Source organism: Protomyctophum bolini, assembly GCF_963924005.1.
Source record: "Protomyctophum bolini genome assembly, chromosome: 16".
In the NCBI taxonomy this organism is placed as follows: Eukaryota; Metazoa; Chordata; class Actinopteri; order Myctophiformes; family Myctophidae; genus Protomyctophum; species Protomyctophum bolini.
The window spans coordinates 38,710,764-38,731,940 of record NC_137877.1 but is presented as its reverse complement, the minus strand read 5'-3'; the positions used below and the strand labels follow the sequence as shown (position 1 = coordinate 38,731,940).

The 21,177-nt window shown below is 46.2% G+C and overlaps 1 protein-coding gene across 1 annotated transcript in view; it reads right to left on the bottom strand.

Moving 5' to 3' along the window:
- Positions 1-12,793, bottom strand: part of myo16 (myosin XVI) — a gene marked incomplete at both ends in the record, with an annotated part of 141,416 nt that extends 128,623 nt beyond the window's left edge. The window contains 2 exon segments of the mRNA XM_080786028.1: positions 5,534-5,821; positions 12,766-12,793. Of these exon segments, the coding sequence (XP_080642154.1) occupies positions 5,534-5,821; positions 12,766-12,793 (316 nt within the window).
- Between the last annotated feature and the right edge of the window lie 8,384 nt (positions 12,794-21,177).

The following is a 21,177-nucleotide window of genomic DNA, read 5'->3' as shown; positions in this document are numbered from 1 at the left end:
AGGAAACGAATGCTATTGGCCGGAAGGGCAGCGAGGAAACGAATGCTATTGGCCGGTAGGGCAGCGAGGAAACGAATGCTATTGGCCGGAAGGGCAGCGAGGAAACGAATGCTATTGGGGCGGAAGGGCAGCGAGGAAACGAATGCTATTGGCCGGAAGGGCAGCGAGGAAACGAATGCTATTGGCCGGAAGGGCAGCGAGGAAACGAATGCTATTGGGCGGAAGGTCAGCGAGGGCGGATCTTCACTCAGTTGAACCAGTAACCAGCCTATACTTTATCATCAAATTTAAAATTAATGGGACCTTAATTTACAAAAAATATATAATATCATATCAGTATATATATATCATGATAATTGAAGGCCGACTTTTCCTTTGTTAATATACGTGTTAAAATAGCTCTAAAATACGCTATAGAGATTAGAGAGCTGTCTCCTCCCCCCCTCTCCCCCACGGCTGCAGCAGGTGAGCACCCCCTGTGTGCGTGTGTGCGTGCGTGCATGCGTGCGTGCGATCCGACCCTTGCTACAGTAATATGGATATTAAAGTCACATTTTCAAGAAAAAGGCATGAAGTGCAATGAACACGAAGGTGATGCTAGAGGAGATGTCATCTCCCAGCCGGTGTTCCAGACACTGTCTGACGCGCACCAAGGTGTGTGATAGTGTGTGTGTGATAAAACTTAGCAGCCTGTGCACTCCCTGCAATGTTAAAGGCGCATCATATTCTTTGTGTTATGACTGTGTGTCACAGATGTATACACACTCAAAATGCGACCAGTGACCACCATAATAACGTGTCTTGGACTAAGCCTCTCACACACCTAGCATCTAGTTTATATACTAGATTCTAGGTGGTCCAGGTGACCCCCAGCTATAAATGATGTAGAGTTGGTGACCAAATGGACCCCGATAGATCTTTAACTCTCGAGAGCGTAACATGAAACCAAATGAAAACATCTGCATTACAAGTGTACAAACATTTTGAGAATGTATAGACGAATTGTTATTTTGATCAATGTTTGCCAGTTATCTCTCCTACTATCTCCTACATAGTACACGGCATGGAATTGTGTACAAAATCGTATTCAATGACAACAAAATATTATTTAGTTTTGGGTCTGAGAGGCTAAATATCATCAAAAAGTGGACCAATTGGCTCAAAAGCCGATTAAATAATGGATCTTGGCATGAAAAAGGATGAAAACCACTGTTTTTTAAGTACCCATTTTGGACGAGAACCCCCTTTTGGTGTTTAAGCATTATGTTACACTTTAGCTATTGAAAAATGGCAGATCTACAAGCTCGTAGCGCGGCACCGAGTGCCGCGCTACAAGCTTGTAGGTCTGCTATTTTTTAAAAGTCGTGAAAATGTGTATGATATTATAATCACAACAACAGGATGAATTAAATCCCCATCTGGTCAGCAACTATACACACCACACTTCAAGATTAGCTTTTCTTTTCATAAGATTGTATATAAATCATTAGTGTGGGCTCGGGGGGGCCATCACTCCTACTGAGTTTGCTGGTAACCAGCAGCTCAATATAAAAACCCACAGACCCCCCCAGAGTACAATGGTTCATATACCCTCATTCCGTTGGGGAGGCCATGATGGGAATTGATTGTGAGGTTGCATGAGTCGCAGAGGGGGGGGGGGGGGGGGGGGGGGGGGTACCAGCTGGTGCATTTCCACTTGTGCCTCGCCTGGATGAAGTTAAGGGATGAGTTTGGGAAAAAGCAATTTCGCCCCCCCCCAAATGTCACGCCACATCCCAGGCCGCGTGTTTGCATATGACGGATGAGAGGAAATAATGTGTACACATATCGCTTTCCTTATAGGACGATGTTCTCTCTCTCACCTTCTCTGCACTATCAGACCACCTCTCTCTGGTTCAGCCTGAAATTGCCTTTCATTTCATTTAGTTTTTCTGGCTCAGAATCTTTCTTTAGTTAGGTTTTTCACCCTGCTGCTTTTTTGTTTCTCTTCCCGCTTCTCTTGAATTGTGTGTGTGTGTGTGTGTGTGTGTGTGTGTGTGTGTGTGTGTGTGTGTGTGTGTGTGTGTGCGTGGGTGTGTGTGTGCGTGGGTGTGTGTGTGCGTGGGTGCGTGCATTTGTAAGACAGAGAGAGGAAGTGATCTGGTTACCTGGATGCCTCGTCAGCAGAGTGCGCTGAGAGTTGCTACTGTATCTCTGAATGGGATCTAGAGTGTGTGTGTGTGTGTGTGTGTGTGTGTGTGTGTGTGTGTGCGTGCGTGCGTGCAAACGAGCCCTTAATTAGACATGCTGACAAAGACTAACCGCGTCCAGCACACGCGCGTGGCACACACACGCCCCACACGCATCTTCAAAATAATGAATACCCAAGGTGAAGATGCGTTTTAAATAGTTTTTTTTTTTGTTTTCTCCAATCATTATTCTTCTGGGTGGGTGTGGGGGACGACTAGACATGGACAATTGAAAAGAAAGGTAATTAATTGCAGGACCAAGATGAAAGGAATGCATGCTGTTTAATTCAACAGATAACGACACAGAGAGAGGCGCCCGGCGTCTCTCTCCCTCCACGCTGTTTGGACACAGTCTATCACGTCCATTTCATGGATTCAACACTTCAAGGGAGATCAAGGAGAAGTAATCAACAAATCGTTTGAGAGCGGTTTAATTCTGTTCATCATATCTAGTGCTAGACTGGCAGGGAGGCTGACTGGATCATTTGCAACAAAGCCAGGGGTCCCCACTCCCCAATCCCCCAGGGGTGACACAAATAAGCATTTACACATTCACTACCATTCCTCAGTCGTTGACCTCATCTCCTCCAAATCAATGCCCAAAAAGCCCAACCCCCACATTATTTAATTCCTCTTCTCTTAATTCCTCTTCTCTTAAAATGCCGGAAGATTCTGTCGCATAAAATTAGCATTCCCATGGGAACGGTGCAGGCCCAGAGGCAAACATTTTCGTCACTCACTGTATGAATAGTGAGGAATGGCGGAATGAAGCAAAACGTGGAGACCATAGTGCGTGTTACTGTATACTGCAACGCAATCCCTCAAGAATAGCCCTGCATGCAGTACCATTAACGGATGCTTCAAACGGCCATTGCTGGAAAGCAGCAGCACATGCCGTTCCACGACTTCTACCAATTAATTAAGAATCAATTGAAAGCAGCTGAGCTGCATGGCCTCACACAAGAAGCCCCTCAGTGATGCATGTTTGCAGCACAGCAGCTTCAGCAACAACAAGGCGACGGCCACTGTGAGGTTATCTTAACCCATTCTGGGCTTTTGGTGTTTGAAGCATCATGTTATACTTTAGCTATTGAAAAATAGCAGATCTACAAGCTCATAGCGCGGCACCGAGTGCCGCGCTACGAGCTTGTAGGTTTGCAATTTTTTTTTGAAAAATCGTGAAAATGTGGCGCACATATATATTCTAACAACCTATTTTCAGATGGGGGTCGGCGGCCAAATACATATCATTTTGGGCGTCCTCGACATGAAAAAAGGTTGAGGACGACAGTTGAAAACTGTCAGGATTTAGAAGACATTCATAGAATCATTTGTAGAATCGAACTTATATAGGTCTAAATGGTTTAACACCGTAGATCACAAAGCTTTCAAACACTCAAATAGTTCAATGAGACAGACAGCCCCCCATATGCATCCATCTCACACTGGGGCCTGAAATCACTCTTTTATTTAGTCTAGCTCCAGTTTTTTTTTTTTTTGCCATGCCCATCATCACTAAATGGACATTACGATGGCAGCCGGTCACAAGCCCATGAGTGCCGTCAGTCTGGTGGTGCCAGCGTGATGCCACGCTGAAGCCTGGGTGGTAAATGGGCATTAGGACGGAGGAGGAGTAGGAGTAGCGAAGGGGTTGATTCATGCACAGCCAAAGGAACCCATGCAGGTCTCAGTCTGGCAGTTTGTCTGGACACACCAGCTGCTCCCAACGATCCCAGCTGAACCTTGATGGAAGCCAAAGGGGCGAGGGGAGTAGTCCATATAGCCCTTAACCCATTCTGACCTGAGATCAGATTCATACGAGGTTTCCACTGGACAACACACTGGTCTGATTAACCCATTCTGACCTGAGATCAGATTCTAAAATTGTCAGTCGTTCTTCGATTTTTCAAAAATAGCAGACCTACAAGCTCGTAGCGCGCCACTCGGTGGCGCGCTATGAGCTTGTAGATCTGCTATTTTTCAATGGCTAAAGCATAACATGATGCTATAACACCAAAATGGGTTCCCGGTCAGAATGGCTTAATGCTGTTGCATTACAGCTATATGGGACTTTCAATGTATTGCCCTCGCAAAGAAAACTTTTGGTCATTAGAAAGACTACTCCCCCCCCCCGGTTGGAATATAAACGTATTAGTAGCTGTGAGAGTGAGGGTCTAGCCAACACCAACTCAGGATTCCTGGATCGCTGCCCTCCACAATTTCTTATATCCAACATCAGGTTCTTGAGCTCTGCTGTGTTGTCAGCCAAGCTGTCGCGCCGCAGCACGTCTACATAGGGTGGTATACGCTTCTTTCCCCTCCTGGCTTGGCTCCCATATAGAGTCAATTTACTTGCCTCAAGTTCTGGGTGCCTGACGCAGTGCCCTCATCCTTCTCTTATAAACGTATAAAATGCACTTTTTGGCCGGAAAAGGTTTTTGGACGACCTGCTCTATACCTCCTGAGCCACAGCCGCCCTTAACCCATTTTGGCATTTGGGCGTTATACTTTAGCTATTGAAAAATAGCAGATCTACAAGCTCATAGCGCGGCACCATATGAGCTTGCTACCGTATATGAGCTATGAGCTTGCTATGAGCTTTGTTTTATCCAAATGTCATGCACATCGGTACACATCATCTCTATAGTCATGTGATCAAGACAGGTGTTGAATATTGCGCTTCCAATGTTTTCAGTTCTCAGGAGTGGGCCCGTTTAGTACAAAATGCCACAAATCATTAACACAGCATCCGATTGCGGTGAAACTGTGCACGCATATATTCCCACTAGGCTGAGGAAGAGAAATGCCACTTGACATTTTCCCCCCAAAAATGCTCCAATCCTCCAACACTCTACAACAAAGCAATTACACCGTTTCAAAGTGGATTTTCATGACAAAAACTCAGCGGTTGGTGCAGTGGCTGTTCAAAAGGTATAACTCTATAATTAGGCAGTCCGTATATGTCCCGGCACCGATCCTGTTAACCAATTCTGACCGGGAGCCCATTTTGGTGTCGGCATCATGTTATGCTTTAGCTATTGAAAAATAGCAGATCTACAAGCTCATAGCGCGCCACCGAGTGGCGCGCTACGAGCTTGTAGGTCTGCTATTTTTGAAAAATCGAAGAAAGACTGACATTTTTAGAATCTGATCTCAGGTCAGAATGGGTTAATCAGACCAGTGTGTGTCCAGAGTTAACCTCGTATGAATCTGATCTCAGGTCAGAATGGGTTAACAGTTGGAGCACACACTCTCTGCTGTACACCCCCGCCCCCAATCCACACACACACACACTGCACACGCACCTTCTTTGTCATCGTGGCGGACGATGGCGTCCCGCAGCATGTCGGCGTGGCTGAAGCGAATGCGGTGCTTCTTGCGGTGGTGGCTGGGCGGGACGCGGGCCTTAATGACACCGCCAACCTGCTGCTGCTGCTGGCGCTGCAGACTCTTCTCCCGGTCGTAGTACGCCCTGAGCTGGTCGCAGCGCATCCGCCGGACCAGCCTCTGGCGCTGGCCGACGGGCAGAGACTCCAGCAGGCACTGGTCTATCTCCATGTTCTGACGGAAGACGTTACATAGCTGGAAACAACCTGCAGAGAGAGAGAGAGAGAGAGAGAACGTGAAAGGTAGATTAAAATAACAAACAGAAACGACTGTCTAGTGGTGGGGTGGGGCGCCCGCTGGCCAAGTGGTCCAGGCAGAGGCGCATGCCACATATATAATAGGATCTGGCCTGACAGCGCGTCGCATGTTCGAGTCCCGTTCATGACGACCTTTTGGTGCATGTCTCTCCCCTTCTCTCTCTCTCTCTCTCTCTTTTCCGTCCATCTTAAACAAATATTTACAGTAGTATAGTACACCTAGAGTATACTGTAAGTATATTACTAGGGGTTCACACTAATAATGTCTCAAGAGGCACTTCCCTGTCTATTGGCGAGTACGGGTCACGTTGTACTTGACCACAGGTCATGCCCACTACTTGCACGAAAAGTGCATTATCCATTATAAAATGACAGGTCAAATTGAATTTACCGTTCAAATGTATAATTGTCCTGGCACAGCGTGTTCCAGTTGAAACATGGTGAAGTTTTAGTTAAAAGTCACAGGAATTAACAATTAAGTCTCATGACACATATAAGTGAATATTACACGAGGGAGGGAGAGAGAGAGAGAGAGAGACAGACAGACAGACAGAATGTTCAAGTGTTTATAGACAGATATCTCGTGGTGTGTTTATAGCAAAGTAAGGAGGGTTGCCTTCCCCACTGAAAAAAAAAAAACACGTGCTTTCCCCGGTGGGGCAACACGAAAGCAAACACCACCTGCCCGAAAAGTTGTATTTACTTGCCACGGGGCAGTTGGATAACCGTTAGTGTCAACCACTGTCAGCTGCGCTGCACTGCACTCACAGTGAAAGTACGGAGACAGTACAGCACACACGTTGGGCCCTTTGAAAAGCTTTGATTTGAGTTGAGTAATTTGTGTATTATCACCTTGGGGTTGTCAGTTATCATCAACTCCTTCGTCCCGTTATCACTCCACTCACCCACGAGGGCAAATAAAAGGTTGAGGAAATGTGTACCGGTATGTGTATTACTACCGGATCCAATACATAAATAATGCAATGCATCCACTACAAAATGCTCTGTGTGCATTCATTGCATGTAAGAGTTACAGAAAGGTGACAAGATTTACATATACTTAAGCAAGAGAAACCACTGCAGACCATAGCGGTTTGTTTATTCAAACGCTGCATGATACCGAGTTGGTAGGACAAAACGCCCAGATCATAGAACACACACTAGCACTGTCAGTTTCACCTCCAGGCAAATGTGTGCGTGTGTTGTGTGCGTGCGTGTGTGTGTGTGTGTGTGTGTGTGCGTGTGCGTGTAAATGTGTGTGTTTGTGTAACAGTGTGTCTGTTTAGTGCTTGTCATGCTTTTGGAGTGGAGTGTCTGTGGAACCCAGGGGCGTGTTGTTGAGAAAGGCATCAGTGTGTTTTTGTATACTGTCCGTTTGTCCTGCCGGCAACATTCTCCTGACTCTGCATTATAATCTCTCTTGGTGGAACGGAGCCAAGCAGAGCTCATTGCCAGGCCAGCAGCAGCCCAGCTTGTTATGATCTGCCCGAGTGGTGAGCGGTGAGATATCGCTTCTGCAGTGACTGGGCTCTGTAGTATGTGTTGTGATGAGTGGTGGTGTTTTCGTAGACTAAAACTCAGACGATAAATGTTCGTCGACTGCCTTTTTCCACTAGGGAAAACTGAATAAAAACTAAAAGTAAAACTAAGACTAAACATATTGACAATTTCGTCAGCAGATAAAAGATAAAAACTAGACTAAAATATTAGGATGGGAAAGTCATTTTACACTTGGTTGCATGCTGAAAATAGCCGATCTACAAGCTCACAACGCGTCACTGGTGGAGACAAATGAGTATGCGGTGTAAGACAGCAGCGATTATTTGACTAATTCAGGTCACCGCTATCGCACAGGAGAGGGGGAGCTTTGCAGATAAATTGGGAGACTTGGGAAAAAAAGATTATTCTTTTCGCAGGTTTCATATATTTCTCTCTCCCTCCTCGGACCAAATTGTCTCTTTTTTCCCCCGTAGCGTTTGTTCATAAAAGTCACATATATATATATCGGTCCTTTGTTTCCACCGGTCTCCTCATTTGACCCGTCCTTGTTTTATTTCTCGTCTCCCGGCATGTCCACAGATAAGGAAAAAACTCTCTCTCTCTCTCTTTCTCTCTTAAGTCTGTGTCTGCAAGATGCCTTTGATGTCCTAGACTCTTTGTTATCATAACTTTCACTGTCCCTCCCTCTCCTGCATGTTTTCCCCACAAGTGTACCCACAACAATAAGTATAAGAACTTGTTCTAATTTCTTCCGAGGACGAGACGAGCACGCATCCCTCCCTTTGATCTCTTTGACAGACTCGACTCTCTCACACTGCTCTATACACCACGGAGAGAAGAAAACAGAGACACAATGAAGGCACACACACAAGGTTTCTCAACACAGACGTGTCTGTGTGGCTGATAAGATATAAAACCCTGGTGTTTACAGTATGTGTCTAGTTTTCAACGTTCCATCTGCAGCAGGCCAACGTCTGGCTTTATGGGAGCCAGATCCCTTATCTGGCTGAAACAGAACGACGTGAGGCTGAAGAATGAAACCCTGTGAATCAATCATTTTCTGCATGAGATAGACATCTAGTGTGCGCACAGTGCACACACACACACACACACACACACACACACACACACTAACACCTGTCCTACCCACACAATAGGCCGGTACCATCTGGCTGGGGTTTGGAAATGCAAAAGGGGGTATTGTGTAGGTGTGTGTGTGTGTGTGTGTGTGTGTGTGTGTGTGTGTGTGTGTGTGTGTGTGTGTGTGTGTGTGTGTGTGTGTGTGTTTTCAAACAAGTCCCATGTACAGTTAACAGTACTGCTCACACCAGGTGGCCTCAAACACGTTTCAGTTGAGTTTGGGGGGAAAAACTGGCAATGGGCTAAAAACGCACGGAAACAAAGACGTATACATACATGCCACCAGCCCCTCCCCTCTCGTCTCGTCTCGTCTCCTCACCTCACCTCTCCCCTTCCATGCCCTCTCCTCCCATCTCCTTTCCTCTCCTCTCTCTCTCCCTCCCCATCCCTCCTGTCCTCTCCTCTCCTCCTACTTCTCGGCTGTATGATTCAGTGTCTTGGATGCGTTCACGGCTGAGGTTTCCGATTTAGAGAGCTTTCAGAGAAGGCTGGGGTACAGTATATGCTAAGCTGCTCCGCTCACATCCAGAGAGAACCGACCAATCAGCCTGAGGCATTACATAGTCTGCAGCAGCAGCAGCAGCAGCGCCCAATTGCGAACCTCCTCCAACACCCCTGGAGCACAACGCTATACAACATAATGGAGAACATGCAACTCAACACATGCACACAGTCAGTCACCCAGAACCACTGTGTGGCACCCACAAAAGTGGAGACTATGTGGCCTGTGCCGTGCCACTGTATCTGTCAGTTCCTAGAGCCATGGGCAGCTGCAGGAAAGTAGTGTGCAACAAAGCACCTCAGAGTGGACGTGGCTGGGACACAGCCAAAGGAACAATAGAGTGCTGCTCCACTGCAGGGACTCAGCCAGCACTGGTACAGACAAAACTGACTCCACAAGCTTAAACCTCGGGCTCCTGGAGTGTGTGTGTGCGTGTGCGTGTGTGCATGCGTGCGTTCACATCTGTAGCCTGCCTATAGGAATGTTTCGGGCAACAGCAAACAAATGCTTGGTGAATAAACACGAAACATTAATTTGCAGCTCTAGGCCTATAATCTTATCAATAATATACAGAGGGTATATACAATGATAAATGGTGCATTTACATATATTTACAGTAGATTGTGCATTACATTCACCCATTCACACACACATTCACACACGGGATGCCGGGGGAAACCATGCAAGGCACCACCAACCAGCACATCAGGAGCAATTAGGGGTTCAGTGTCTCTTGCTCAAGGACACTTGGACTCTGGGGGAGCCCACGGGGTTCGAACTGAACCTTTCGGTTTCCATCCGGTCACTCTACCCCTGAGCCACCGGCGCCCCCAATGATGTACACAATACGTGCGTGTGTGTATATAAATTGAAGGTGTCAAATCAATGTAAAATGTGTATTTATCCCACACAAACACACCCATTTTCCAATCTCTCTTCCTCGTCTCTCTGTTCTTTCATTCCAACTCCATCACATCTCCCATGACATGCCCTCCTATTGTATATACTTGGTCTACTCTAGCCATCTTTTGGCAGTTTCCACCCGTAATCCCTAATCCCTGCAAATTCAGCTTGCATTGAACTCACACGACCACGATTATACGCCAACGCATACGTGGGCAAATGGCGGCCCCACGCGCTACATGCGGCCCTCAACCTTCACCTAATGTGGCCCTCAGATACATTTTCGGAATAAAAAATGACTTTTCAGGATACCAATAACAACATGGCAAAAATGTATTCAGGATTTCAATTCAAATATAGCAATAATGGCCGATCTACGAGTTCAAAACGCGTCGCATGATGTGGCCCCTCTGGAGTGAGCATGGAAATATAATGGCCCTCTCTCCATCGTCAAAGGTTTCCCACCCTCTGCGCTAACGTATATACCTCTCCCCTCTTCTAATCTACGCTCTCCTCATCTTACCTCTCGTCTCCTCGCCTTACCTCTCCTCTATACCAATATCCTGTCCTAACCCATGTAGACCCGCGAGGACAAAATGTCTTCTAAATCCTGACAGTTTACTGAAAAACCCTATGTTTCTACGTCAGTGGTTCTCAAACATTTTCATGTCAAGAACCCCCAAGAACATATTATGTAATTGGCCGCCGACCCACATCGGAAAAACATGTTGTTCCAGGGACAAATGGCAGACGTACAAGCTCGTAGCGCGGCACAACAAAAGTTTATACAACACCAAAAGAGGTTCCCGTCCGAAATGGGCTAACATCCTCCCCTCTCATCCTGCAGCAGCTGTCTTTATGGGCAGCAAAGGAAGTGCTCATATAAACGGCTTCACGGAGGAAATACTAATGTGTCGTTCCTGTCTCTTCCAAGCGTACAACACTGTCTATAAACGCGCACATGCACGCACGACACACACACACACACACACACACACACACACACACACACACACACACACACACACACACACACACACACACACACACACACACACACACACACACACACACACACACACACACACACACACACACACACACACACACACACACACACACACACACACACACACACACACACACACACACACACACACACACACACACACACACACACACACACACACACACACACACACACACACACACACACACACACACACACACACACACACACACACACACACACACACACACACACACACACACACACACACACACACACACCAGTATGTCTTTCACTCTCCTCTCTGTGAAGCTTGTAAATTGGCCTCTTAAACATGCCGTCTCCCGGGATCTCGCGCCGCCTGCAACCACGACCGGACCATAACCTTCCCCACTATGCACCGTGCATTACTTTATACGATGCATGATGGCAGCTTTAATAATGTAACACACACGTGGCATATGAATTACAGTATACGCGTCTGTGACACTGCGTCTTATATGGTATTACATTACCCTGCATACTGTGTAGAGGGAGAGAGAGAGGGAGAGAGAGAGAGACAGTGTCTGCAACACATAATCAGGACGAGGAAGAGCATGAATTATTAGACTATAGGAAAGAAGGATGGAGGGAGAAAGAGAGAGACACAGACATACAGACAGACAGACAGTTGACTCGTCCTGTTTTTCACATCTCCAGGCTGTCAGCAGCAGGTTTATTGATTGGGATGTGGAATATTTATATATATATACACACCATCCCGGGCTATATAGTATACAGCCAATAACACAGACAGCACTGCACCAGCTTGTAAATTATAGGGAGATATGTGCACGTCGGGCACATAATATAGCACTCATAGTCCTATTTCTCATGCGCCTTGCATTGCATTGCATGCACTCTCCCACATGCCAGGACAGGGTGATGGACAGGCCATATGCCTTTGTCTTTCCACCTTCATTGTGGAGCATCTCTCTCTCTCTCTCTCTCTCTCTCTCTCTCTCTCTCTCTCTGTCCATATATAAGCTCCATCTATGCCTGGCTGGCCTCGTCTAAGTAATGCAGCATCCATCCCTCGTTGCCTCATTCATTCCTGTCCAGATCATGTCCAAGGCTCAGCAGTCAGTCAGTCAGTCTTTCCCTCTCTCCCATGTCATTCGCGTCGCTCTCTCCTCCCTTCCATTTTTCTCTTTCACATTTTTTTTCCCTTCCTCAGCTTTTTTCTCGCTCTGTGTATTGTGTATGTAAGACCTCTAGGTTTATTTCACTTTCGATACCTCTCTCTCTCTCTCTCTCTCTCTCTCTCTCTCTCTCTCTCTCAGAATGTGCTTATAGACTCTACAAGGGATCGCTTTCTCTCTCACCACTCTCTCTCTCTCTCTCTCCCCTGTCGCTGTATACCTGCCGCATTCACCGGTCAACTTCACACATCTGCAGCAGTTCTCTGCAGCAAGCTCACACACCCACTGGCTGAGCGAGCGCACACACACACACACACACACACACACGCACACACACACACACTCTGACCCACATCTGCTATGCTATGTAGAGCAGCTAGCCAACTTTCACACTGCCTACTGATCAACTGTCAACCGCTGCACAATTAACGCACCGGTCTATATAATGGCTCCATTACAACAGCAGACAGTATAGTATGCGTACAGTAACTCATACAGTATATATGTCACGCTGAACATACAGTATACATAAGCTATTGCAGCACAAGCTGCACACACCCACTGACTGCATGCCTGAAGCATGCACACAATTAAGCACAGACACACACACACACACACACACACCTGAAGAAGAGAGATGCCTTAAGTGATTACTTACAGCATTTGATGAAATGGTAGTGAGACATTTTTCTGGCTGCCAGTGCCAGTCAGCCGGTCAGACAAGTCAGTCGGGTGGTCGGTCAGTCAGTCGGTCAGTCGGTCGGTCGGTCGGTCAGAGAGACAGACAGACAGACAGTCAGACAGACAGATGGCAGAGCTACAGGTTCCAGCTAAACTAACACAGCAGCGCTGCTAGTAAACCGGCAGGATGCATAATTCATCTCGGTCCCCGCGCACGCCGCTGTGCACGCTCTCTCTCTCTCTGCATTATTCACCGACAGCGACGGTGGCGGCGGCAGCAGCAGCTCCGGTTGCAGTCCACACACACACACACACACACACACACACACACACACACAGGCACATGCATGCACATACACACACAATGCACTCCCCTCGATCAGTCACACACACACACACACACACCACACTGTCGGCAGAAAGGCTGAGAGGCTGCGGCGGATTCTCTCTCTCTCTCTCGCTCCTTGCCCACGGGCGAGAAAACCGTCACCGAAACCTCTCTCCTCCTCAGCCGCGGCCGACGCACGTGCAGCCGCTGCACGTCACTGGACTGACAGCCGGCTAGGTCCCGCCCCCTGCTCAACACACCCCCGCTGACGCAATGCTTTCTCGCCGGTTCCTCCTCGCGCACGCACGCACGCACGCACAGACACACTGACCGACGCACGCACGCACAGACACACTGACCGACGCACACACACACCCTCCTTTCTCCGTCTGTCTGTCTGTCTGTCTCTCCCTCTGAGACGCAGAGGGAGATGCACAGACAGACGTGATACAACACACGTCTGTCACAGGAGGAGAGAGAGAGAGAGAGGGTGGAATTAATTGTGCCTCCTCATTCTGGAGCCGATAGAGAGAGAGGGAGGGGGGAGAGAGAGAGAGAGAGAGAGAGGGAGAGACAGAGACAGAGACAGAGAGAGAGAGAGAGAGAGAGAGACAGGGGGAGAGAGAGAGAAGTGTGAAGTGAGTGGTGCAAAATGACAGAGTTTGGGGGTCCCCAGGGGGTCCCTCTGCTGTACTGTCATTGTAACACCCCAAATCATCATGTATGTGTGGTGTGTGTGTGTGTGTGTGTGTGTGTGTGTGTGTGTGTGTGTAAACCCACTGCAGTGCGGTTGGTTGTTGGTGTGTTGACTGGTTTAATGCTCATTCACTGATGGTATTTATTTTAACCACTAGAACCCTAAATACTTCACTAACGGGAGTCCCCCAGGTGTCTACAATAGGCCCCTTTCTTTTTTCCCTACAAAATCTCTCGACACAAAAAATCTATAATATATCTATAATAGCCATCTCTCTCTCTCACACACACACACACACACAAACGTGCAAGCGCACGCACGCAGAAAAAGCAAGCGAGAGAGGCGGAAAGAGACAGAAAGAGAGAGTGAGCGAGACAAGTGTTTATATTCAGACACACAGTCGAGAGAAGCGGGAGGTGACAGAAAGCGTTTGATAGCAACGGGAGACAAAAAAAAATACAGTAATATGGAGAGACAGAGAAGAGAGAGAGAGTCAGAGAGAGAGTACTGCAGGAGAGCGTGGAATGCCTTAACAGAGTGTGCAAGTGTGTGACTAAAGGTGGATGACACACGTTGGTGGATGTGCTCCAACTGTGAAAGAACAGCTCCGGGATGAAATCACAGCTTTATCTGAGATCAAGTCCTCTATTATCTGTCTTCACCGTGACACACAGAGAGAGAGAGAGAGAGCTGGGGAGAGAGAGAGAGAGAGAGAGAGAGAGAGAGAGAGAGAGGAATGACGGGGGAAAGAGTGGTTGAAAAAGTGAAAAGGAGGAAGAAAAAGGAGGATGCAAGCGAGGATGACTGAGATGATGGTGTTGTATGAGATTGAATGAGAGAGAGATAGAGAGAGAGGCGGGCGGAACCCTGCTGAGAGGTAACAAGAGGTGTGTGTGCACACATATATCATTTGAGATGGATGCTTGGATAAATCCTGCCATAGGAAATCAGGTCACAAATATACGACACCTGGTGATAAATAAAACATCGAAGATTAAAGACACACAGGTACTAATTGAGACCCTATAGGTCGCATTTTACCATGAAAACCTGCATCTCCGTTTTTGTTAGTCACGCCTCCATATAATATGGTCACACTTTGTGACGACACACCTCCGTATATTGGTCACGTCTCGTGACATCACGCCTCCATCATATGATCACGCCTCGTGACATGATCACGCCTCCATCATATGGTCACGCCTCGTGACATCACGCCTCCATCATATGATCACGCCTCGTGACATCACGCCTCCATCATATGATCACGCCTCGTGACATCACGCCTCCATCATATGGTCACGCCTCGTGACATCACGCCTCCATCATATGGTCACGCCTCGTGACATCACGCCTCCATCATATGATCACGCCTCGTGACATCACGCCTCCATCATATGGTCACGCTTCGTGACACGTCACGCCACCATATATGGCCATATATGAAGATCACGACACTAACCTTGTTTTTTTTCAGCGCATGTATTGTAAACGCTCAATGCGTACACATTTGCATTTGAGGAGATCTGCACTTTAAACGTGCAGAGCCAACTCTTCTATTTGTAGAGTGTAAAAATAATTTCTGCACACTATAAAACTCTGAATGAGGTTCTGTGCGTGACACACCTGTCAGTCCCTCGGTGATATCCTCAGGGCCCGGTCGATGACTGGGACGTCACTTTGCAACTGAGCAGTTGTTGTTCTCTGTTCAAATCAAAGGCTGAATATCCATAGTGTGGCTTTAAGACGCAGGAAAGGTTCCCAATTACATTGAGCCCTCTGGGCATAAAAAAGGAGAGATTTATTAAAAAAAATATATATTCTGCTGCGGTGTTGGGGGGGGGGGATGCATTAAACAAATATGAGGTGGGATTGCATTATGGATTAATTATTGATGTTATGTGATACACAATATTGACACAGACAATTCATTATTTGTTTTTCCTCAGCCGCATTTTGGAAATACTTTTGATACTATATTTGCATTTATCTGTTATGGGTGGCTTAATGTTGACGGCCATATAAAGAGCCCAAACGTGGATTTAGCGTTCGAAATCCTTCGGCATGTGAATTCATTCAAAGGCATAGAGTTGCTTTCTCCCCGCGCACTTATAGGACGAAAATGTAGCGAACATGTGGAACACAAACACACACACACACACACACAAATCCCTCAGCATGTCCCAATAGACTATACTGGACTTGCCTGATTAGTGTCTTGTTAATGAGAAAATATTGCACACCACACCCCACACAACACAGCTTTAATCCAATGCCAATATTCACTGGATTACATTTTATCTGCCTTTCTCCATCCGTTTTGAAGGTCATTAGTCCATCACATACAGTATACTTTCCCAGCACCATCTACTACTGTATCCGTCCGCTAGATCATCTTTCGACAGCAGTAATGTGAAATGTGGGGCAGACATTAATGTCACTTATATCCCCAGTTAGTTTAGTGTCACATATAGAGGGTTCACTACAACCAATGTGTGATCATAAGAAAAGAATGGCCCCGGACGGCTAGCGTAGCCATCTGGGCCCCTATAGATCCCGAGGACCGTTGCGGCGTGTCACTCACCATCTCTCTCTCTCTCCCCATTTCCTGTCAGTCGACTATATCTCTATGAATAAAAAGGCAGAAAAAGGCCCAAATATATATAAAAATCACACCCGTGACGTTGTGAAGTGAGGGGCGCTCTTCTTATCATCGTACATCATCTCATTCAGGCCGATCATAATTTTGCGTCCTCACCTTCGTCTTCAATGTTTGTGTTAAGGGCCTTTTCAACCGTGAAGCGATTTCAAGCGCCTATAGTTCATTTTCAATGAGACCTGGGGGTTATTGCGCAGAGCAGTCGCGGTTTGCGACAACGCAAGCGTATTTACGTGAGTGCGGTCCCGTGAATTTGTTTTGCGTGCGTGCTCGTTACTTGCACACGCCCCCGCCACTCACCGGACCTGGATTCTGTTTAGCTTTGTTTTACGATTGCGTTGTCGCGCCCCTCTTGAGCCAGACCTGGAGCAGACCTGTCGTTGATGCAGGCAACAACACGTGCGTTCCTCGCTTTACACAAGCACTCAAAATTGTCCATTCATTGTCAATGGCATTTAATGCTTGCGTTAGGACAAAAGGTGGGTTACACACACACCGAAAGCTGGACATAGGAGGGGGCTAGCGCCTTTTAAAAGAATATAGCATTAAATGTGCATATCCTGACACAAGCTTGGTATAGAAGCCCAAAGGGGCATTCTAAAACAAACATTCACCTTATCTGCATTGAGCGACATCGTCATCATACCCGTAACCCGGACGTTATGCGGGAAGTTCGGAACGCCATACTGAGTGGCAACAAAACTACTCCCTGGCCTCGTCTGCCCATACATCCAAACAAACGACGTTAAGCAACGTTTAGAAACACTCCCGTCAAAGTAGATTCGCCATTTATTGCAACAAATGGTATACAGTTAAACTTGGCGTTATAAAGACTCCACGCTCTGGGAGATGTTCTCTGAATGTTGCTAAGCAAAACTCTGAGAGCATTAGCAAAAAAAAACCCATGGGTACACAGTACAAGAACGGCACATATCAAGAGTCAAGACAGCCGATTACAGCTTATAGTCCCTGTGCTTTAGACCCATTGATGACCTGTCTGTCTAGCATCAAATGATGGATGAGTGAGAACTTTCTCAAGTTAAATGAGGATAAGACAAGAAGTTCTCATAATCGGTTCTACTTAGTGAGCAGAAAGAATCAATAGTAAGCAGACTTGGCCACCTGACTGTACAGTACAGTACAGTAAAGAATGTGAACTCTGATTGGAGTATGAATGAGTGACGTAATGATCAGCTGAGATGTGAACGAGTGTAGAAACTGACTGAAACAGCTTAGGCATGTGTCTCGCGTGTCCCTGTACAAACCAGCACCACTGTGCTTCATTTAAGCTCACTTTGTGTCACTCGATTCGCCGCTCACTTTATGCATACACATAAATTATACCCTCTGTTGGTCCTCAGTAATGGTCATTATATAAGAACAAGATGGCGCATGCCATGTCCAGCCTTTAGAAGCTGGATCTGCCCCATGGGACAGCTCAAACTGGATCTGGTATACATGGGATCGGCTCAAACTCGCACAGTGAAACTCCCGGAGTCAAACACTGCATTTGATTCTACTGCATTCTACTGTGCAGCTCGCCTAAAAAACGAGCAACATTCATGGCGTGAGCCACAGATTGCCTCATTAATTTGACTACATCAGCGCGCTTCATACAGCTGTGCTGGCACTCTGGTCAACACGACCACATGGTGACGTTGATGTGGTGGCCCGTGGGGTGGGGGGGATGATGCTGAGGTGAGGTGATGGGAGGGAAGCCATGATGTCATTCTGCATTATGGGTGACAAATGTGGAACACCGCAGAGAAAAATGTGATTAACACATTCAGGGCGGGAACCCCCTTGGTGTTTTAAGCATAATTTATGTTACACTTTAGCTATTGAAAAATAGCAGATCTATACAAGCTCATAGCGCGGCACCGAGTGAACATTTTAAACTAAAATCTTTGCTTCTGGGAGGTGGTCCCTGGAACAACATATTTTCAGATGGGGGGTCAGCGGCCAATTACATATATTTTTGTGGGTCCTTGACATGAAAATGTTTGAGAACGACAAAGAAAAAAGAAAGAAAAACTGTCATGATTTATACGACTTTTATAGAATGGTCCTCAGGTCTAAATGTGATTAAGTGCTGCTACCACCCTTCTTCCAGCGCCTTGCAGCGAGCATTACAAGTGTATTCGAGTCCACCGCAACGTATGTGCGTGCGTTGCCGTGTGCATGCCTGTGTGGAATAGGAATATACGGAATGGTTTTGGGTATAAACTGAAGATGAATTCACAGCTTTGGAATCAAGAAAGAAAGTTGTGAATCCGGTGCATGTTTTCCATGCATGCGTTTATCTTCGCGGTATGAGGATGAGAGCACTGCTGAAGGATTTATATTCTCTGCGTATAGCTCTGTGAAGCGAGAGAGAGTGAGTTTTCTTATCAAAGCAGTAAAAAGCAGCCTCTGCCTCAAAGCACAGGGAATAAATAAATAGATAAATAAATAGACGAATAAATAAATAAATAAATGCCTCCTCCATTTGGCTATATGCTCTCTCACAAACCACTCTAGCAGAGCACAAATTGACTTGGCTTTCACACAAACACAAACAACATGTGTAAGAGACTACTATACAGTAACATCCACAAAATGCTCACAGTACGGACACTCTAACGGACACTCTAACCACAAGGCCACAGTATACTGAACGGAAGGTGTTCTGTTCAACCCACTGAAACCTGGAAAGCATCTGTGTCCGATTTAATTTGAGCTATTAACTTCTTCTCTCCACGACCCGCTGCATGTGCCAAAACGAGGGAACTCGTCTTTCTTTCATTTAATTTAATCCAGCAATTAGTGCACATGTCTTACTCCTTCCCAGATATACAAGCTCACAGTGTTTCACGTTGTGCCGCGCTAAGAGCTTGTGCATCTGCTATTTTTTGACGTTTGAGAACAACTGATTTAGAAGGCATGTGTAGAATCAGCCTCAGGTCTTAACTTCCGGTTGATTTTGCCATTGTTATTACTTAGGAAGGAAACCTGGACTGGATCCGTTAATCCGGATCTTCAAATAGTGAAATCAACAGGAAGTTAAAATGTAATTAATTTAGTTAAAAAATAAAACATAAACAGTAGGCTACTGGGTTTGGTGATGTTCCATATTGTCTGAATCAGCTTTGTTTGTGTTTGTTTATGTGCTAATGGAGTGACTTTGAGAGCCGTTTCAGCATACAATGTAGGCCTAAGTCAATGAGGAGCATATTTGGAATTATCAATTTCTAAATCAATGGAGAAATACATTTTGACAAGGTGAAACAGTGTTATTATTCTTAATTAAACACACAGGATTTAACATCTCATTTGACCAATTAACTTAAACAGGCCGCTCAGATGCTGCCTAAATTTTAAAAAATAGTACAGTACCGGGTAAAGCATTTCTCCCTCAAATTCCTCAACATCAATGTCACATAGGTGACATCAATGTACGTGTCGTACATGTATACATAGTAACAAGTATACGTGCTCACAAGCAGACAGACAACACAGTATAGCACATGAGACTTCCAGACATTTGCACTGTACTAATAGGTCATAATTGCCTGGGCCTTTTCTAGCCTTTAAAATGTTTTCAGCCACAGATCATATCCCGAGCTGCCAGTATTCAGCAAACCACTTCCTCAAAACTATACGTAAGTCATGTTGTCCTACAAGGTGGCTGCAGCGACAGGCAATCTATAGGCATTATAGGCGACAGGGATATTATACAGTGACTTGGCGAGACGTAGTAGCCTTGCCTTGAACTTTCAGAGCAAACGTTTTTAACTTGTTTCTGGGGGTCCCTGGAACAACATATTTTCAGATGGGGGGTCGGCAGCCAATTACATACAGTATAATCTTGGGGGTCCTTCACATGAAAATGTTTGAGGATGACTGACATAGAAACATGCGTTTTTCAGAGAACTGTCAGGATTTAGAAGAAAGAATCGTCCTCGGGTCAAAATGGGATAAGAGCCAGCGGAGACAGGCAGACTGGATGTTGCCACTGAATGTTTGATAAGGGTCTCATTACCAGCATGGAAGTAGGGCAGTAGTAGTAGTAGTAGTAGTGTAGATCACAGATCAGATAAACACAGCAGCCCTGACGGGAGGATTATTGAGGGCGGTCAGAGAACGAGAGAGAGAGAGTATGGACGTAAATGAGTGTCAATCAATAGGTCGCCATTTGAAGATCTGAAGATATTCACAGTGAGTGGTAGGTTGATCGAATGTCCAAAACGGAGAGGATTTCGGAAACATGCCTGAGCCCTGAGGTACAGTGTGCCGCCTGTCTCCGATAGAATACATTATGGGATATGCAAGAGCCTGTCAAGCCAATATTTCCGGGTATATTTCACACAGTTTCCCCAATATTACCCAACTAGACTGTGCGGCAGAACGAGAGAGAGCAAGCAAGGGAGTGATTGAGCTATACAGTATAGCTGGCATGAAAGATGCAGTGGAGAGAGAGAGAGAGAGAGAGAGAGAGGAGACAAGGGAGGGAGAATGGCAAATGTCATCAGTAGTTTTTCTGCGCGTTAGGGCTCTTGTGCAAAATCTCCTGGATGGAAACACCTCAAAATGCGAATAAGTCTCCATTTTTCGCAAAGACACTTTTTCGCTTGGGTTATGGAAACACTTGCGGAAAAGACTTCTAATTATAAAGCACTGAACTCGCATTATATCGCTTTTGAACAGTCGGAAAAGAAGAAAAGAA